Source organism: Elephas maximus, chromosome 17, assembly GCF_024166365.1.
Source record: "Elephas maximus indicus isolate mEleMax1 chromosome 17, mEleMax1 primary haplotype, whole genome shotgun sequence".
NCBI classification, from domain to species: domain Eukaryota; kingdom Metazoa; phylum Chordata; class Mammalia; order Proboscidea; family Elephantidae; genus Elephas; species Elephas maximus.
Genome location: NC_064835.1, coordinates 40,270,751 through 40,289,029, shown reverse-complemented (window position 1 = coordinate 40,289,029; position 18,279 = coordinate 40,270,751). Strand labels below are relative to the sequence as shown.

Here is an 18,279-nt window from a genome sequence, read left to right as displayed (position 1 = left end):
CAAACAACCAAATTGCTGTTCTCTCCCTCATTGAATGTGACCCCTCAGGCCACCCTGGAGATACATGGCCTGCAGTGCAACCTAGAGACACTCTTGCCTCCCCCCATCCGCCCCCCCCAGCCCCACAGCTAAGTGACCAGTCAGCATGTATGAGACTCTGTCTGGGATGGTGAGGCTGGTAATTTTTATCTGCTCCTGGGCTGGGAGACCCTCCCCTTTCTCCCAGCTGATTGTGCGGAGGTAGAAGTAAAGTTTTTTTTTTGTTTGTTTTATTCATATTTGCCTGAGATCACATATGATTACAGAATAAGAACCTGCTAAGAAGTAATGTTTACCCAGATAAAAACATGAAAGTCATTAAAGATTTTGAAGACTTTTTAAGGTCTAAAAATAGCCATCATATGGATACACAATAATCTACATAACAATTTACCTACTGTTATTTTGTGTGTGTGTGTGTTATTTTCACAGTTTCACTATTGTAAGCAACACTGTGTATGATATTCTTGACATAACTTCTTCTTGAAAAACTACTTATAGATGAACTCTTAACCATCCAAGAAATGTGTTAAAATAGAGTCTTATAGGTTGGGCCTATCCATGGATTGGATAGCTGAGCCACTCCTCATTTTCTCAAATAGGATGATCTGGGAAGAAAAGAAAAGTTGACAGTAATCAGTACAAGATGGAAAAGATACTGCAATTTGTACTCTTGGGGTGAGATATCAAGGCAGACTTAGAGGGACTTACCTCATTGTTTTCTGGATGAAGCCAGGCCCCAGGAAGGTAAAGTGTTTCCTGAGGTCCAATATGCCAATATCTCCCAAGGTTACGCCCGTTGATGAACACAAATCCATAATTCCATCCCTGGAAAGAACGGAGGCTAGAGACTAGGAACATTCACACTAGCAAGATAAAATCTAAGGCACTTGAGGGGTCAGAGTGAGACTGAGATGCTTTATGGCACTGAAAGTGGAAATGAGTTCAGGATGGGAAGTTCTGCCCTGCTGCACCAGATCTAGGAATGACAGAGAAAACCATAAATGGAAACAACCCTTTAATGGTAATATGTACTATTGTTGTTTCTGCCCTATGTTATATTTTTTAAAAAGTGCATGTTCTGCTTGCCAGAATTAAGTAACAGGTAACAGAAATGAATTCTAATGCTGACAATAGCTACACAAAATACATGTTGTAATCTATTTGCAATACAGTGAAGAATTTCAGCACCAAGATTTAGAAGAAGAAAATCCAGAGACAAGAAAACATTGAGGCATTTTTTCCACTAGAGGCATCTGTATGTTCAGGAACAGGTAGCTGAAATTAGATATCAGGCAGTCTTATTAAAGTACTCCACACTCTGTTTGGAACCCTAAGGGGCTACACCCAAGGAGAAGAGTAAACTAGAAATAAAAAAGTTCTCACAAAGGTTGAAGATTTGTTTCAAATCATTTTAACCCTTGTAATTGCAGTAAGGTGACCTGGGATTGCTTGTGTCCCCAGTCATTTCCAGAAGTGAATGTAAATCCTCTGAAGGAAGATAACATCATATTAGGCCTTGAGTTATTTCTAGTATTTTTCATATATAATGCTTGACACTCAATCAAAAAAATAATCAGGCAGATGGGAAAAAAAGACATTGTGATCAAAAACCAAGAGGAATAACAGACAATGGAAACAGACACACAAATGATCCAGATAACAGACACATGCTTAATAAATTAATATGTTTAAGGATATAAAAGACAAGATTGAGAAATTTGACAGTGAAGTGGAAACTATAAAAAAGGCAAAATTATAGAATGAAGATTCTAGAGCTAAAATATGCAATCATTGAAATTAAGAATTTGATGGATTTTTGAATAGCAGATTAAAAACAAAACCAAATCTGTTGCTTCAGTTCGATCCCAACTGGGTGGCTCAGGAGATCTTCAATCACCTGCTAACCTAAAGGCTGACGGTTCAAACCTGGGTTTATGATTGACTGCTAACCTAAAGGTTGACGGTTCAAACCTACCTAGCAATGTTGTGGAAAAAAGGCCATAAAAATTATAACCAAGAAAACCCTATGATGAAGTTCTACTCTGTCACACATGGAGTCCCCATGAATAGCAGATTATTGTTGTTAATTGCCATCAGGTTGATTCCAACTCATAGCGACGCCATATGTGCGGAGTAAAACTGCTCCATAGAGTTTTCAAGGCTGTGACCTTTCAGAAGCAGACTGCTAGGCCTGTCTTCTGAGGCACCCCTGGGTGGGTAAGAACCATCAACCTTTCGTCTAGTGGTTGAGTGCTTAACCATCTGTGCCAACCAAGAACTTCTATGAATAGCAGATTAAACCACACCAAACCCATTGCCCCTGAGTCAATTCTGACTCTCAAAGACCCTATAGGATAGAACAGAACTGCCCCAAAGGGTTTCCAAGGCTGCAGACTGCCATAGATGGAAGCAGACTGCCACATCCTTCTCCTGTGGAGTGGCTGGTGGGTTCAAACCACCAACCTTTCGTTTGGTTAACAGCCGAGTGCTTAACCACTGTGCCACCAGGGATCCTTGAATAGCAGATTAGACATATAAAGAATTAGAAAACCGAATAATAAGTTTGAAGAAAATTTCCAAAAGAAGCTCAGAGAAACAAAAGAATGCAAAATACAGAAGACGGTAAGAGACAAGATGGTCTAGCACATAAAACTGGAGTCTACGAAATGTCTAACTCAAAGACAAAGATTGCTAGATTAGATATTCAAAAAATAGTTCTATGCAATATGAAGAGAAACATGTAAAATACAAGGGAGTAAAAAAAGATAAATAAAAAGAATGGAAAAGGATATAATATATAAGCCCTAACCAGAAGGAAGTTGCTATAGCGCTATTAATATCAGAAAAAGTATACTTTAAGGCAAGAAGCATTACTACAGTTAAAGACGGATATCTCTTGATGATTAAATTCTAAATTTTGTGGAAGCTAAAAATAGAGATTCAAAATACATAAAGCAAAGTTGACATAATAACAGAGAAATAAATTCACAAACACAGTGGAAAATTTTCATACAACTTCTTAATAGCTGATAAACAAAGCAGACAAAAATCAATAAAGATATAAAACAGTCAAAACAAGGTGATTAACAAAATTGAACCAACTGACACATATAGAACATTTATCTAACATCTATAGAATATACATATTTTTCCAAGTACACACATCAAAGCATTTACAAATTTGACTGTATATTGAAATATAAACAAGTCTTGGCATATTTTAAAGCTCTCAGTCAGTGCAATTAAATAAATTGATAAATCAATAACTATAAAATATTCAAATGTTTGGAAATTAGGAAATACACTTCTAAATAGGTCAAAGTAGATATCACAACATAAATTAGAACATATTTTGAATTAATTGATGATGAAAATAAAATACATAAATGCCTATGGGAATCAACCAAATCCATGCTTAAATGAAAATTAAAAGCTTAAATTCATATATTTAAAAAGAATAAGTAATAATGCTCCAGAGAGACTGACAAAGAAAGAACAGAGAATGCACAATCTACAACAGAAATATAAAGGGAACATTACTAGAGGTGATCTAGACATTCAAAATGAACAGGTTAAAGGCAATACATTTGAAAATTAGATGAAATGGAAAAATTCTCAGAAAAAATACATTTTATCAAAACTAACTTTTAAAGAAACAGGAAATTTGAATGGTACTTTAAACTTTCCCACAAAGAACATTCCAGCCCTAGGTGGTTTTACTAACGAAATCTACGAAATATTTAAAGACTCATACCAATCTTACACAAACTCCACTTCCCACATCATTTTATGAGGGCCCTAAACCTTGGTATCAAAACCTGACAAAGATATCTCAGTCACGAACATAAATACAAAAAAAAAGTCTATAACTTAATTACTTATAATAGCCAAACACTAGAAATAACTCAAATGACCATCAATAGTAGAATAGTTAATTATGGCATATTCATAAAATGGAATCCTACATGGCAGTGAAAATGAACAAATCACAGCAACGTCAATAAATGGATGAATCTAAAAACAACGTTGAACAAAAGAAGCCACCTTAAGAAGAATGTTTGCTGTAGAATTCAGTTTACACAAGAAATGGGAAACACTGAACCAGAGTATTAGAAGTCAAGATAGTGGTTACCTTTGGGTGGGGCAGTGATTGGGAGGGGGGGGTTGACAATATTCTACTTTTTTAAATCTCAGTATTAATTATAAGGTGTTCACTTTGAGATAATTTATTAATCTGCACATTCATATTTTGTGTATTTAAGCTAAGTGTGTTTATACATTAAAAAAGATATACTAGGTAAAAACTACCCCCCCCAGAAAAAAAACAAGTCGCAGAATACAATTTATTGTGTAATACTGTTAGAGGAAAAAATGATTGTGTGTGCATTTAGAAACACCTAGCCCAAGTTATATATGAAAACGCACAAACTGTGGGCAGTGTTCAGCTCTGAGAAGGAAAGAGATATTGGAATGGGGGTGGGTTTGCCATATTCCTTTTGTCTCTTACTCTCTTTACTTTCTACATCTTGTAGACAGAGATTGTATTAGAAAGGCTGAGAAATGTTGGAAGCATTTGTTGGAAGTGAGGAAGAGGAGAAAAGGAAGGAAGGAAAGAAAGAATCCCTATCAGGAACATATGTCTTTGCTTCAGGGTTCTTTAAGAGTCATTGGTTGGAACACCAGGAACGGAAGAGAGCAATTCACTTACCAGCAGTCTCAGAAAGGTGTCCTTGGGAGAAGGGCCAGCCATCAGGGTACCAAGGTAGAAAGCAGGACCCGAATAGCTCTCTGGGACAGGCCTCCAGGTGGCAGAGCGAAGCCTGAGAGAAGAGCCAATAGTGAGGTAGAAGAAAGCCCCTTCCCAGCTTTAGGCCTGATATTGACCCCCAAGTTTCCTTCTTAGAGACTAGGATTCTGTTTCCAGCTCTACAACATGGTTTCAGTGGGATGCAGTAGACTTAAAAAAAAAAAAAAAAAACCCGCTGCTGTTGAGTCAATTCCAACTTATAGCGACCCTATAGGACAGAGTAGAACTGCTCCATATGGTTTCCAAGGAGCACCTGGTGAATTCAAACTGCTGACCTTCTGATTAGCAGCCATAGCTCTTAACTACTACACCACCAGGGTTTCCTGTATTAGAGTAGAAGGATTAAAATCAGAATTATGAGACAAGTTCTAAGGTTCTAGTCCTGATTCCAAAGCACTCTATAATCTTGGACAAATCACTTCAGGTCTCTGGGTGTTGGGTTCTTTGCCTGCAGGTGAAGAGTTTGATCAATGATCTCTGAGTTACGTGATTTCTCTAAGTGTCTATTGGGCATATACAGGAACATACCTCTCAAAGAAGTTCATTTTCATTTCCAGAGAATAGATAGTGAAACCTTTCAGGGGAATGTTATTGATGCCAATAAATCCAGTTAATCCTGCAGGTGGAAGGTAGGAAAGAGAATATGAACAGGGGCTGGATATTCTCCAGAGTTGGGGACAAAGAAATAGACATGTACGCTCTTTGTGACAAGGGCTCACCCGTGACGGCAAACACTTGTCAGGCCTGCTATGTATGATTGAGGGTTTCTTACTGTGTGTTTCCTGTGTACATCCTACAAAGACAGCTCCTGCTTAACAGCAGAACTTTCCCTCAAATCCCCAAGAGGAGCTTGGGCACCGAGACTAAGAAGGGCTCCTCTTCACATAGAGGTCAGAGCATTGGAGAAGTAAGAGGAGAGAGGCAGGTGCACGTGAGGGAAAAGCCTCAGTGGCATGGAGAAAGAAGAAGGCAGCCCAAGGGTCCTGGCCCAGGGCCCTGGGGAGGAAGAAAAAGTATAAGGAGGAAAATGTTTCTAACATTTTTAATGCTTAACATTTAAGAATTCAAGCACCTTGAATTATTTATTACCCCAAAGATATAACTACAAATTTCCCTAAGTAAAAGGAAAGATAGCTTTTTAATGATGAATTAATACTAGAAAAACTAATTGTGAAGGAAATTTAGGTAAGGGGTTTAACTGACAGAGTAACACCCCACATAACTACTCCACTTTCCTCCCTGCAGGACAGGGGCAGGGAAGGAGTTTGCACCTTTAGTTCTAGGGCATTGGTATCCCACTGCCTCGGGGACCCTATTCCAATCCCAACATAGCCCCAGTCCCAGGGGTCAAATAACTTTTGAAGATAAGCTAGGGCCTCTTCTCAGGCAGAGCCTACCTTTCCGTTGCTCTTGAATTTTCCACGAAAAATTGACTCGTCCTTGATTCTCCACCAGGATCCTCAGAAGCTGGCAGCCCTGTTTGGGACAGGCTAGCTCATGGAGATTGTGGGGCTTTTCCTATAGAGCCCATTCTTTTCCCTAATAGAAGACTTCAGAACTCTGTAATCCTTAGTTCTTATAAGGACCCCTTAGTGTTCCTGTTCCATATCACTCTTCCCCTTCCCCCTCTGCTGTCCTACCTGGAAGGATAAACTCGGTTGTACCATTTATCTCAGACCCAAACTGGGGCTGATGAGTGACTCAGGGCTGTTGGAGCAAAAGAACATCCAAAGGGGAAATTCCACTCATACTAAAGCTTAGAGGCTGCAGCTCCTGACGTATCCAGGCCTAGGGAATGCAGTTATAGCCTTACACACTTCCTGATGGGACCCTAAATTAGGAGCAATACAGAAGGATAGTTGCAGGGAAAGAAGGGAGTCTATCTCGGGACCAGGGCATGTTTGCATTAGACTAGCACCCAGACTGTTGATGTTGTTGTTGTGTGCTGTGGAGTCAATTCTGACTCTTAGCAACCATATAGGACAGAGCAGAACTGCCCCATAGGGTTTCCTAGGCTGTAATCCTTAAGAGAGCAGATCACCAGGTCTTTTTTCCCTCAGAGCTGCTGGTGGGTTCGAACCGCCAACCTTTCAGTTAGCAGCCAAGCACTTAATTGTTGTGCCACCAATATATACCTTGCAACCCTTGGTATATACCTTGAATTTGGGAATGTCCAAGTTCCGAGTATCATCGTCCAGAACTCCTATAATTGTCTCATTCAAAAACACCTGCAAAAGAAGAGCTGGAGTAAGACTGATGGGCCACCTAAAGAAAGGGAGAAGAAAGACCCTGGTTTAGTCAAAAGGTGGTTGTTATGAAAAAAGTGGTGGACACTGGTGCTCCCAGATGGCTAGAAGCTGTTGGGAAGTTGCAATAATGCAATATCCTTAAAGTAAGTACAATAATGGACCTCCTGGCCACCTCTCATTGGACTCTGTACTGGTCAGGAACTGAGATGAGTGTCTTTGTTCAATGACTGGGTCCAATGTCAAAGAGAAAGGAACAAAAGAAAGAAGAACAAAGAATCACCCCAGATGGGGAAGCGTGTGGCAATGACAACTTCCCCTGCACTTTGTGATACGGATAGAGTGGGTTGGCCCTCAGCCCCCATTCCATCCTCCGTCTGCTGAGCCTCCATGCACTGTGAAGGCAGGAGAGCTCAAAACTCCACTTGGACTTTATATCTAAGATTTCATACATGATTTCACTTAGGCCAATCAGTTAGATGTGTGTGAAAAAGTAAAAGCAGATGCTACACTTTACAGCTTCCGCCATTTCTGTTGGCAAACGTGATCATTGAGCAGTAGGTTTGCCTGCGACTGCATTAATAGAGGTCCACTGACCAGTCACTAGACTTATGGGTGTAGAGATGCCTGTAGCTGTGTAGCCTCAACTGGCATTTATTTTCCCTTCTGCATTTCAAGCACCGGACATCATCAACCTCTTTCAGGCCTAAGAGCCAGCCATGCTCTCTTCTTCACTCATGCTATTCACTCTGCTCAGAATACTCTTCTCTCTTTCTTCACCTCACTAACTCTGGCCGATCATCTAGAGCCAGCGTAGACAGCATGTACTCCAGAAAACGGCCCTGACCTCCCAAGGCTGGATAAGAAGCTCATCTAAGAGCTCCACAGTTGCCTATTCCTTCTCATCATAAAACGTCTCACATTGACACACCCTAATAGTGATATGGATTCTCCATTAGACCTTGTCTTAATTTCTTAGTGCTGTTGTAACAGAAATACCACAAGCGGGTGGCTTTAAAGAACAGAAATGTATTTTCTCACAGTTCCGGATGCTGGAAGCCCAAATTAGGGTTTTGACAGCACTTATTCCTTCCTTGTAGGTAGTTCTGGGCATTCTTTGATTTCTTGGCTTGTAGACAATCCTCACATGGTGTCGGTCCCACCCCACACTCCCTTACGTGTCTGTGTTTGTGTGTGTGTGTCTGTGTCTATGCTGCTCTTTATATAATGCAGAAGTAGTTAGGTTTAGGATCCACTCTACACCTCAACTGATTGATTGATTACATAACATTAGATTGCATTATGGAAAGTGATTATATTCTATTACATTAGATATAAGGTCATTACATTACATTGCCACAGGTACAGGGGTTAGGATTCCAACACATATTTTGGGGGGACCTAATTCAATCTATAAGAGATTTAAGTTGTGATAAAGCAGAAAGCAAGTCTGTTTGGTTTAACTTTGTATTCCCAATATCTTGCACATGTTGTTGTTGGGTACCATCAAGCTGATTCTGACTCACAGCGACCCCATGTGACAGAGTGGAACTGCCTCTTAGGGTTTCCTGGGCTGTAAACTTTATGAAAGCAGATCACCAGGTCTTTCTCCCAAGGAACTGCTGTGTGGGTTCAAACCACCAACCTTTTGGTTAGCAGCTAAGCGCTTAACCATTGTGTCACCAGGGCTCCTTGTCTAGCACATAGTTGGTTCTTAAAAATACTATCAAATAAAGTTGACTACTTACTACCTTCCCCAATAGCAGAGTTAGGCTCAAAGTTTTGCTTACCACGGTGGACAGCCTGCTGATGCCTACCTGTGCCATATCTTGAGCATGAACATACAGATGACCTCCAGAGCATATGGAAGTCTCATAGAGTATGAATCCATAGGACTGACCACTTCCATGGTTTATAGGAAGATTCTCCATGTTGACTGGTATATTAGATGTCACCGGCTGTGACAGAGATAGGGCAAGAACAGAAGCTAGGGTAATGAAAAGTCAGGAACCTTCCTTCTAATACTCTTGTCACTTTTTGTTGTGCCACCTAGTGATCCCAAAGGTTCTTTCGATGGGAAATACTAAAACAGATGCTATGTAATAATGCCCTTGTACTTTATATCTCAACTAACTAGAAAACTAAGCAATGGTGGGGAGATGGTGAAGGAGGAACAATTGCTTTAATCATGAGAATTGATTAACAGAGTAAATAAACTGTGTTTTAAGATAGCTGAAGTCTAATTAAGAGTCATTCACTAACCAAACATCTATTTAGCATTTATAATATCAATCACTAATTTTTTTTAATAGAGCAGTGATAGCAGAGGTAAAAAATAAACCCGTTGCCATCCAGTCAATTTCAACTCATAGCAGCCCTACAGAACAGAGCAGAACTGCCCTATAGTGTTTCCAAGGAGCAGCTGGTGGATTCGAACTGTGGACCTTTTAGTTAGCAGTCTGAGTTCTTAACCACTGCACCACCAGGGCTCTTAGCAGAGGTAAAACCAATGTGAATCCAAAAATTATATTTTTCGAACAAATTTCTCCTTTTCTTCCAAATAGGACAGGTAGGCTAATTTTAAAGGGAAAGCAGAGGCTCAGAGAAGTTCAGTTAGCTAGCCTAGTTGATGGTGAAGCGATGACAGAAACCCAGTTTCATGGGTTCCTATTTCTGTAGCTTTTCCCATATAGCTCATACAGTCCCGCACACCAGCATTCAACAAAAGGGGGAGCTTCAGTTCATCTGAGCTGGGAAACAGGATTCTCTAATACCCTGTTACCCCTACTTATTCTTCAAGTTCAAGCTCCTTCACAGTCTACCGTGAAGGAGGCTGTGGCTCTTGCCCCACAGTTCTAAACTTGGGTAAAACATAGAGGATTAGCTTCATTAAAAAAAAAAAAATTTTTTTTTTTTTTTACTCCCCAGTAAAAAGCTCCTTGAGGGAAGCTCTACTCTGTGGCCTAAGGCCTTCTCCCCCATCTTTCCAATAGCCAGCCCTATCCCAGTGCTCAGCAGCGCTCACCTCATTCAAGTACTCCAGGGCATCCCACAGTGGCAAAAAGAGTGAAGGTCTCACAGCAGGATACATGGTCTTGGGAGCAAGATCAGGTAAGGGAGGCAGGGGAGTTGCTGCAATGAACATGGGCCAGGGTATCTGAAACTACCACTGCCTTCTTTAAGCCTCCCCAGCCCTATCATTAACTCTTGCGTCCCAGAGCCAACAAGAGAAATGAGTCCTAATCTAGGACACGGAAATGCCTCTCCAAGGGCAATAATAACCAGGCCATGACTAAGTCGGAGCTTTTGCTGATAAATACAGAGACCTCTAAGAGTTTATATTGGTCTTACAGACTGAGGGCTCTTAGGGAGTGAGAACTCTGCCTTACACCTTTTGGCAACACCAATGCTAACCAGTTTCTAGTATACAGTAGACGGTTAATTAAGTTTATTCAAATAAATAAAATTAAGCAGAACAATTTTTGTTTATACCATGAGCTTTAGTAAGAGTAGTAAAAGCTTTAATCTTCACGATCATCATAACCAAAAAAAAACAATCAAAACCAAACCCATAGGAGATGGGATTATTATCTTCATGTTTCAGTGAAGAAACTGAGGCTTAAAGGGCTTAAAATACTTAGGCAAAATTGCACAGCTTTTAGTAGGAAAACCAGGATTTGAAGTTAAGGTGGCCCTTGCTCTGAAGCGATTCATTAAACTGCTGTTCCCAGAGAAGTCCTTCCATTTCCTCACCCTTTTTCAGAATACAGATATTTCATGAGAAGGACTATCCCTCAAATTTAAATGGCTGCTGAATACCTAAGACGGATCCAAAGAGTTTTCGAAGCTTGAAATATTTTTCCGTGTAATCCCCTGCCTCTGTCAGCACAGCGTCATAGTCTGCAAGACACCAGGGACCTGTCACTGGCCATTCAGTCCTCTACAACAGTCTCTGCTTCAGCAGAGAGCCATGAGAGATTCCTGGACTGGCAGTGGGGTCGTAGCCACAACCTGGAGACAGACAGCAAGCCAGATGGGAGACATCTCTTCCCTGCCTCCTGAGAACTTTCCATGCCAGGCTGGGTTTCAGGGTGCAAAGCAAGTCTAGGAATCCTTCCTACAACCTTCACTGGGGGTTTGAGGCTGCTATACACTGGGCTCACCGCTCTGTCTCACATTCCATCCATACTCTTAACTTTCCCCAGTCTGGATGGCCCAACTGTGCTGGCATGGCAATCACTATTCACTTGCCATCTGTATTAGAAGGTACAGAGTGCTGGCTCAAGGCAAGGGGTTGGTGCACAGATAAGCAATACAGTGCTACAAAGTCTCAGCCTGTCCCATCTACTACAAATGACAGTCAACCGGGGCATTATTAAGATCACAAAAGAAAGGAAACTAGACATGAAAATTGTCAGTACCCAGCATATTGCATAAAAAACCCAATGAGGTGTGAGCATGCTTTTAGTGCCTTCTCTATAAACCTCCAGTGCCATTCGTGCTGGGGAGGTGCCCACATCAGAGAACACTTGCCATAGCTTGTGACAACACCTCTGTGCTTCCCAAGATATGTGGCCCCATTCATGAAACCAAAGTTGGTTCCACCATGGAACATATATGCGTTGAAGGAGATCTCAGCTTTGATAAACTCTAGCACAGTATGTTCAACCTCTGCGGAGGGAGAAGATGAAAATACAGAGAAAATTACAAATTAAAAGGAGAGAGAAGTCACTGGTGAAGTCTTATCACTCAGCCCCACCCCACAAGTCAACTTAATTATTCAACCTCCACCAAAATTCCAACCAGAACATGGGTGAAATTGGCCGAACTATACTAGAAGACCAAGTCCTGTCAACACCAAAGGCCATTTCTAAAAGTTCTTTTTCCCACGGTATTGATATAATTTGACTACCAAACTAAATCTATTGAATAATAATAGACCCTTATGTCACCTAAATATCTAATTTTCATTAAATGTTTTGAAACTGTACAAGTAATTAGTATGCCCTCATTACCGCCTTCTAGGACAATGTACCTGGCAACACTGGCTTAGAACCACTCTTCTTAGGGCCGTCTCTAATGACAAACACTTACCCTTTGCATCTCTAAGGAAGTGTTGATTTCCCCATGTGTCGAACCATCCAACCCAGAACTCCATAATCATAATGGGCTTCTTACTCTAGAAACAAACCAAATAAAATACTAAGTCTAAACAGTCAGATGAGAAACAAAAAGAAAAAACAGAAAACAATCTAACAGATGAGAATTTGAAAAAATCAGGTTTCTTGCCTTACCCCAATTCAGTGTTTTTCCTTTGTGATCCAAAATTCCTTATTTTACCATTCTCTCACCCATTATACCTTCCCACCACCCCTCCTAAATGTCTATGGCCTTCAGGCTCCTTCCAGCTTTATGTTCCTTCCTGCTACACCTGGAAAACACCATCAGGAATCTCAACCTAGCCCTACTGGAGGCTGGTGTGGGCACTCAGCCTGAAAAGTTGCTTTTCTTAGCTAATCCCCACGGTGGAGATGTTTTCTGGATCCCATGCCTTCTTCTATCTTGGTTTATTTATTTCCTGCACCATTCAAATTATTCCATAAGGACTAAGGTGTGCCTGACTCAAGCCATGGTGCTTTGGGTCACTTCATATGCATGTGAAAGCTGGACAATGAATAAGGAAGACTGAAAAAGAATTGACACCTTTGAATTATGGTGTTGGGAAAGAATATTGAATATACCATGGATTGCCAGAAGAACGAACAAGTCTGTCTTGGTAGAAATACAGCCAGGGTGGTCGTTGGAAGCGAGGATGGCGAGACTTCATCTCACATACTTTGGGTATGTTATCAGAGGGACCAGTCCCTGGAGAAGGACATCATGCTTGGTAAGGAAGAGAATCAGCAAAAGAAGAAGATCCCCAACGAGATGGATTGACACAGCGGCTGCAACAATGGGCTCAAGCATAACAACGATTGTGAGGATGGAACGGGAATGGACAGTGTTTTGTTCTGCTGTACATAGGGTCAATATGAGTCGGAACTAACTTGATGGCACCCAATAACAATGGGAAATAAATTTTCTCAGTTCTTACATGTCTGAAAATGTATTTATTCTACCTATGCACTTGATTGATATTTAGACTGGGTATAAAATTCTAAGTTGAAATTTGCTGATCTTCAAAATTTCAAAGGCATGTTCCATTCATTTCTATCACATTTTAAAACCTATACAACTCTGATTCTTGTTGCTTTGTATGTAAGCCTATGGTTTTCCCCCTCTGTAGATGTTAATTTCACAATGTAGGTCTTTTTACCATTCACTGTGCTAACCACTTGATGGGTGTTTTCAATCTAGAGATACACATCCTTAGTTATAGGCAATGTTTTTATGTTAGCTATTTGTAATTTCCTTTCCTCTGTGTACTCTGTTCTCTCTTTTTGTCGTTACTATTAATAAGATGTTTGACCTCCTAAATTGATCCTATAAGGCATTTATCTTGACTCTTATACTTTACACCTTGATGTACTATTTCTAGAAGATTTCTTCAACTTTACCTTCCAACTTTCATATTTAAATTTAAATGAGTTCGTTTTGGTTTTTGATTATCCTTCTTAATGTCCTGCTATCCTCCCATGGACAAATAATCTTATATCTTTCTATGCACATTAATAAGCATCTTTCATATTTATTGTTTTCTGAATTAACTCTATTTCCCGGTTTCCATTTTCTTCTTTATTTGTAGTTTAATTACCTTCTCACTGGGAACTTTTATTAGATAAATGCTGATCCTTGATTTTCCATTTATCTTTAAGAGGGAGGGATGATTTCTGGTTTTAAAATGGTACTGTACTATCAGTGTTCTTGATTTTCTCATCTTGGAAATCCTCAAAATCAAAATGAGTAATGAGAATGAACACACAAAAAATATTTTCTATGAATTTCAGAGACATCTGAAACTTCAAAATATGAAGTAAAAGGAAAGAGTGCCAAAAGCACTGAAGATCTAACAGAGGTACCAAAAAACTGCAGAGAGAGGATGTCTTTTACTGAAGATTTCAGGAAAGGCTACAGGGCAAATTTCTTCTGAGAAAGTATCTCCTATAGTGTTATATTATCTCCAAAAATGTCTTATTTGCAATTACAGAACAAGGTGCACAAGCTGACAAAGGGAGTACACTCTACATAATTCACTGTAAGCAGCTTGTTGTCATTAGCTGCCTTGGAGTTGGCTCCAACTTACAGAGACCTTATGTACAACAGAACTAAATGTTGCCTGGTCCTCCTGTGGCATCCTCACAATTGTTGCTATGTTTAAGCCAATTGTTGCAGCCACTGTGTCAATCCATCTCATTGAGGGTCTTTCTCTTTTTCATTGACCTCTACAAAAGACAAAAGCATGTCTTTCTCCAGCAATTGGCCCCTCCCGATGACATAGTAAGCAAGATAAACTAGCACCATCCTTGCTTCTAAGGAGCATTCTGGCAGTACTTCCTCCAAGACAGACGCATTTGGTCTTCTGGCAGTCCATGGTATATTAAATATTCTTCACCAATACCACAATTTAAATGCATTAATTCTTCTTCAGTCTTCCTTTTTCATTGCCCATCTTTTACATACATGTGAGGCTATTGAAAAGACCATGGCTTGAGTCAGGCACACCTTAGTCAACAAAGTGGTATCTTTGCTTCTTAAATAATAAAAAAAGGAACAAGAACAGAATCTATTTTAAAAACCTATTGGAAGACAAGAAGAAAAAACACAGGAAGAGAAATTACAGAGGAGAAACATTCACTAAAAACTTGCCATGGTACAGGTCAAAACTGTGACTGAAATATATTGTTGTAAAGTTAAACATATCAATGAAATAACCATTTCAATAAATCAAGAGCATAAAAGAGAACTAAAAATGCTGAAGGAAGACACAATAAGAAAACATAGGGAGCTAATGTATGACCTGAGAGAATAAAAAACAAATAGAAAAGACAGACAACCATCTCAAAAAATTAAGTCAAAATGTAAGTAGCTAAAAGGAAAATAAACACTGTAAGAGACATGAAAAGCAAGGTAGCAAAAAGTAAACAAAATTGAATGGAAATGAATATACAATAAAAAGTGTCACAGGGAAACAGTCCTAGCGCAGTCAGTGAGGCAGAAGCACAACATGGCTGTGTTAATGCCAGCCATACAATCTGACCCTTGATCAGATTTTCGCTTTATAATATTTGAGTCACTAGGGAAATATTTATCCTTGGTGGTCAAAACCAGGGTGTGAAACAATGTGCTCTAAAGGATCCTGACACAAGTGTCCATTTGTACCCTGAGAATGCACGTACTCAGGAAAAGTGCTGCCTCCAGCAAGACGTTTGTGCTGCATAGATGAAGAAAATGTGTGTAAGCCTCTTGTGACCATTTCTAAGCATCCTGTATTATCTGTAATCTTTAATTTTAGCCATTAAGGACTAGTAACCAATCAGTCTTTTATAATCACACCCTATAGACCAGTCAAGAACCTTGCCCCCACCTCACGAGACCCTGCCTTGCACTTCCCAAATCAAAGATGAACCAATCAGAGGTATCCTGCAACTAGTTCCTGCTTTGACAGTATAATTGTCCCATGCCTGGGTCCCCTCTTCAGACACCACTGTCTCATTTCTATCGGCTGTGTTGTTCCCAGTTCAAACTGCAACCCGTGTCTAGAATAAGCCTCTGTGATTTTATCTTCAAAAGCTTTTGTCTTCTGTACCATGGTGACAAAAGGATTAGAGAGAAAATGGAATGAATGAGATGTGGAAGATAGGCAAATTTCTCATTACACAAAACTTGTGTCCCTGAAGAGAATAAACCAAATAATAAATTAAAAAATATATTTAAAGATATTACAAAAGATTTACACAATTTCCAGTAATGATGAGCTATATTATTTCAACAAACCCATCACTGAAGACAAGAAAAGATGCTGGATAGAATATAATATCATCTTAGATATAGCTGTTCTGTTCAAACAACTGCTACAAAAGACCTCTTTAAAATCTGAAAAACCAAAATGTCACTTTGATGACTAAGGTACACCTGATCCAAGCTATGGTATTTTCAACCGCTTCATATGCACGTGAAAGCTGGACAATGAAAAAGGAAGACTGAAGAAGAATTGACACGTTTGAATTATAATGTTGGCAAAGAATATGAACATAACATGGACTGCCAAAAGAATGAACAAATCTGTTTTAGAAGAAGCACAGCCAAAATGCTTCTTAGAAATAAGGATGGCAAGACTTTGTCTCACGTACATTACACACATTATCAGGAGGGACCAATCCCTGGGGAAGGACATTATACTCGGTAAAGTAGAAGGCTAGTGAAAAAGAGAAAGCCCCTCAACAAGATGGATGGACACAGTGGCTGCAACAAAGGCTCAAATACAGCAACAACTGTTGAGGATGGTGCAGGACTGGGCAATGTTTTGTTCTGTTACACATGAGGTCACTAAGAGTTGGAGCTGACTCGACGGCACCTAACAACAAAAACAAAAATATAGCTGAAAAGAGAATTAGTGAATGTGAAGGTACGTCAGAAGAAAGTATCCAAGAGGCAACACAGGAAGACAAAAATATACAAACTAAAAAGACATAAAGCATATTTGAGAAGGTCTAAAATAACTTAGTTGGAATCTCAGAGTGAGACAATATGGCAGAAACAGTATTTGAAGAAATACTTGCTAAGAATCTGCAAAAAAAAAAAAAAAAAAATCCTACAGAACAACAAGTTTGCCTCTTTATACTGTCTTTCTGGCCCTGGGTTTATAGTTCTGTCAAGATGATTTGCTAGGCCACAAACCTGCAAAGTGATTGGACAATTCTTCACGGCAGAGGAAAAAATTACCTTCAAAGGAACAACAGTTAGTCTGACACAAGACCTCAAACGCAACAATGAGGCTAACAAACAATGTACTGAAAGAGAATAACTACCAAATTATAACTCCAGAGCCAGTGAAATATCATTCAAGAATGAGATTTTAAAAGAAAAAAGTTTTCCATAAACAGATATCACTAAAGGGATTTCTAAAGGATATACTTCAAGAAAAAGAAAAATGATCCTATATAGAATATCTGATATAGGAAATAATAAGTAGCAAAAACTGGGCTAAAACTAAATGAATATTGACTGTACAAAACAAATATAAAAATTTTTCTAGGCTTTTGAAAAAACAGAAATAAAATACAAGAAAAAATAGAATGAGTTATTGAGGAAGTAAATGGAGACAAAATGTCCTAAGGGACTTGTACAATCTAGGTAGAGGGCAAGAATATTGCTTAACTTTAGACTGTGGTAGGTTAAGTACTTAATTTAAATTCCAAGGATAACTTTGAAAAGGTGAAAAATAGGATTTATAACTCACATATTGTTACAGGGAACAGGAATTGATAAAAATACTGAAATCCATAAAAAGAAGCCAAGATTGTAAAGCAAAAGGCAAAAAAGGACAAAAAGAAAGCACCTAAGACAGTAGACTTAAATTTTAGTATATCAATAATTACATTAAGTTTAAATGCTTAAAAGCTTCAAATGTATTGTGTCAGGCTGGGATAAAAATATTCAACTAATTTCTGTTTACAAGAGACATGTCTAAAAAAGCATAGATTTACAGAAAGATTAAAAATACAGTAATGACAAGAAAGATGATATACCCTTCAAATATTAAATAAAGAGATCTGGTGTGGTAGTATTAGTAAGAAATAATACTGACCTGAAGACAAAAAGCAATATTATAGATAAAAATGATCAATTCCTAATGTTGAAAATTTCAGCTCTAGGAAGATAAAACAACTCTAAATTTGTCTGCATATAAAAACATAGCCTAGTGAATAAACAAACCTTAAAACTGGGGTGCGTGGCATGACTGAAGTGGTTAATCCCAGACCTAAACTGAAATTCTGTTTTAAATTAAGCTGCAACTAGATTTGAAGGCTGCCTCTTCCTTCTACAAAAGACAAGTTGGCTTCCCATGAGAGTTTTAATCGCTTGTGACACAAAGAGTGTAGAAACTTAGCTCAGGTAAATATTCTTTTTATCTTAACTGCTCTCAGGCATTTCATTTGGTGAATTCCTAGGCCCTAACTCACTCCCTCCTAGCCAGATGGGCAATGTTTCCATTTCAAAGGGTTTTAAGTTAGCTGATTTAAT

The 18,279-nt window shown here is 39.2% G+C and overlaps 1 protein-coding gene across 1 annotated transcript in view; it reads right to left on the bottom strand.

The window, feature by feature from the left end:
* Positions 1-574: 574 nt before the first annotated feature.
* The window catches only part of GLB1L3 (galactosidase beta 1 like 3), a 63,252-nt gene continuing 45,547 nt past the window's right edge, over positions 575-18,279 (bottom strand). The window contains exons 11-21 of the mRNA XM_049856349.1: positions 12,190-12,274; positions 11,629-11,766; positions 10,915-10,995; positions 10,121-10,227; positions 8,913-9,053; positions 7,006-7,077; positions 6,247-6,325; positions 5,378-5,465; positions 4,751-4,862; positions 751-867; positions 575-647 (exon numbers count right to left, since the gene is read on the bottom strand). Of these exons, the coding sequence (XP_049712306.1) occupies positions 582-647; positions 751-867; positions 4,751-4,862; positions 5,378-5,465; positions 6,247-6,325; positions 7,006-7,077; positions 8,913-9,053; positions 10,121-10,227; positions 10,915-10,995; positions 11,629-11,766; positions 12,190-12,274 (1,086 nt within the window). The 3' untranslated portion in view covers positions 575-581. The remainder of the gene's footprint in view (positions 648-750; positions 868-4,750; positions 4,863-5,377; positions 5,466-6,246; positions 6,326-7,005; positions 7,078-8,912; positions 9,054-10,120; positions 10,228-10,914; positions 10,996-11,628; positions 11,767-12,189; positions 12,275-18,279) is intronic.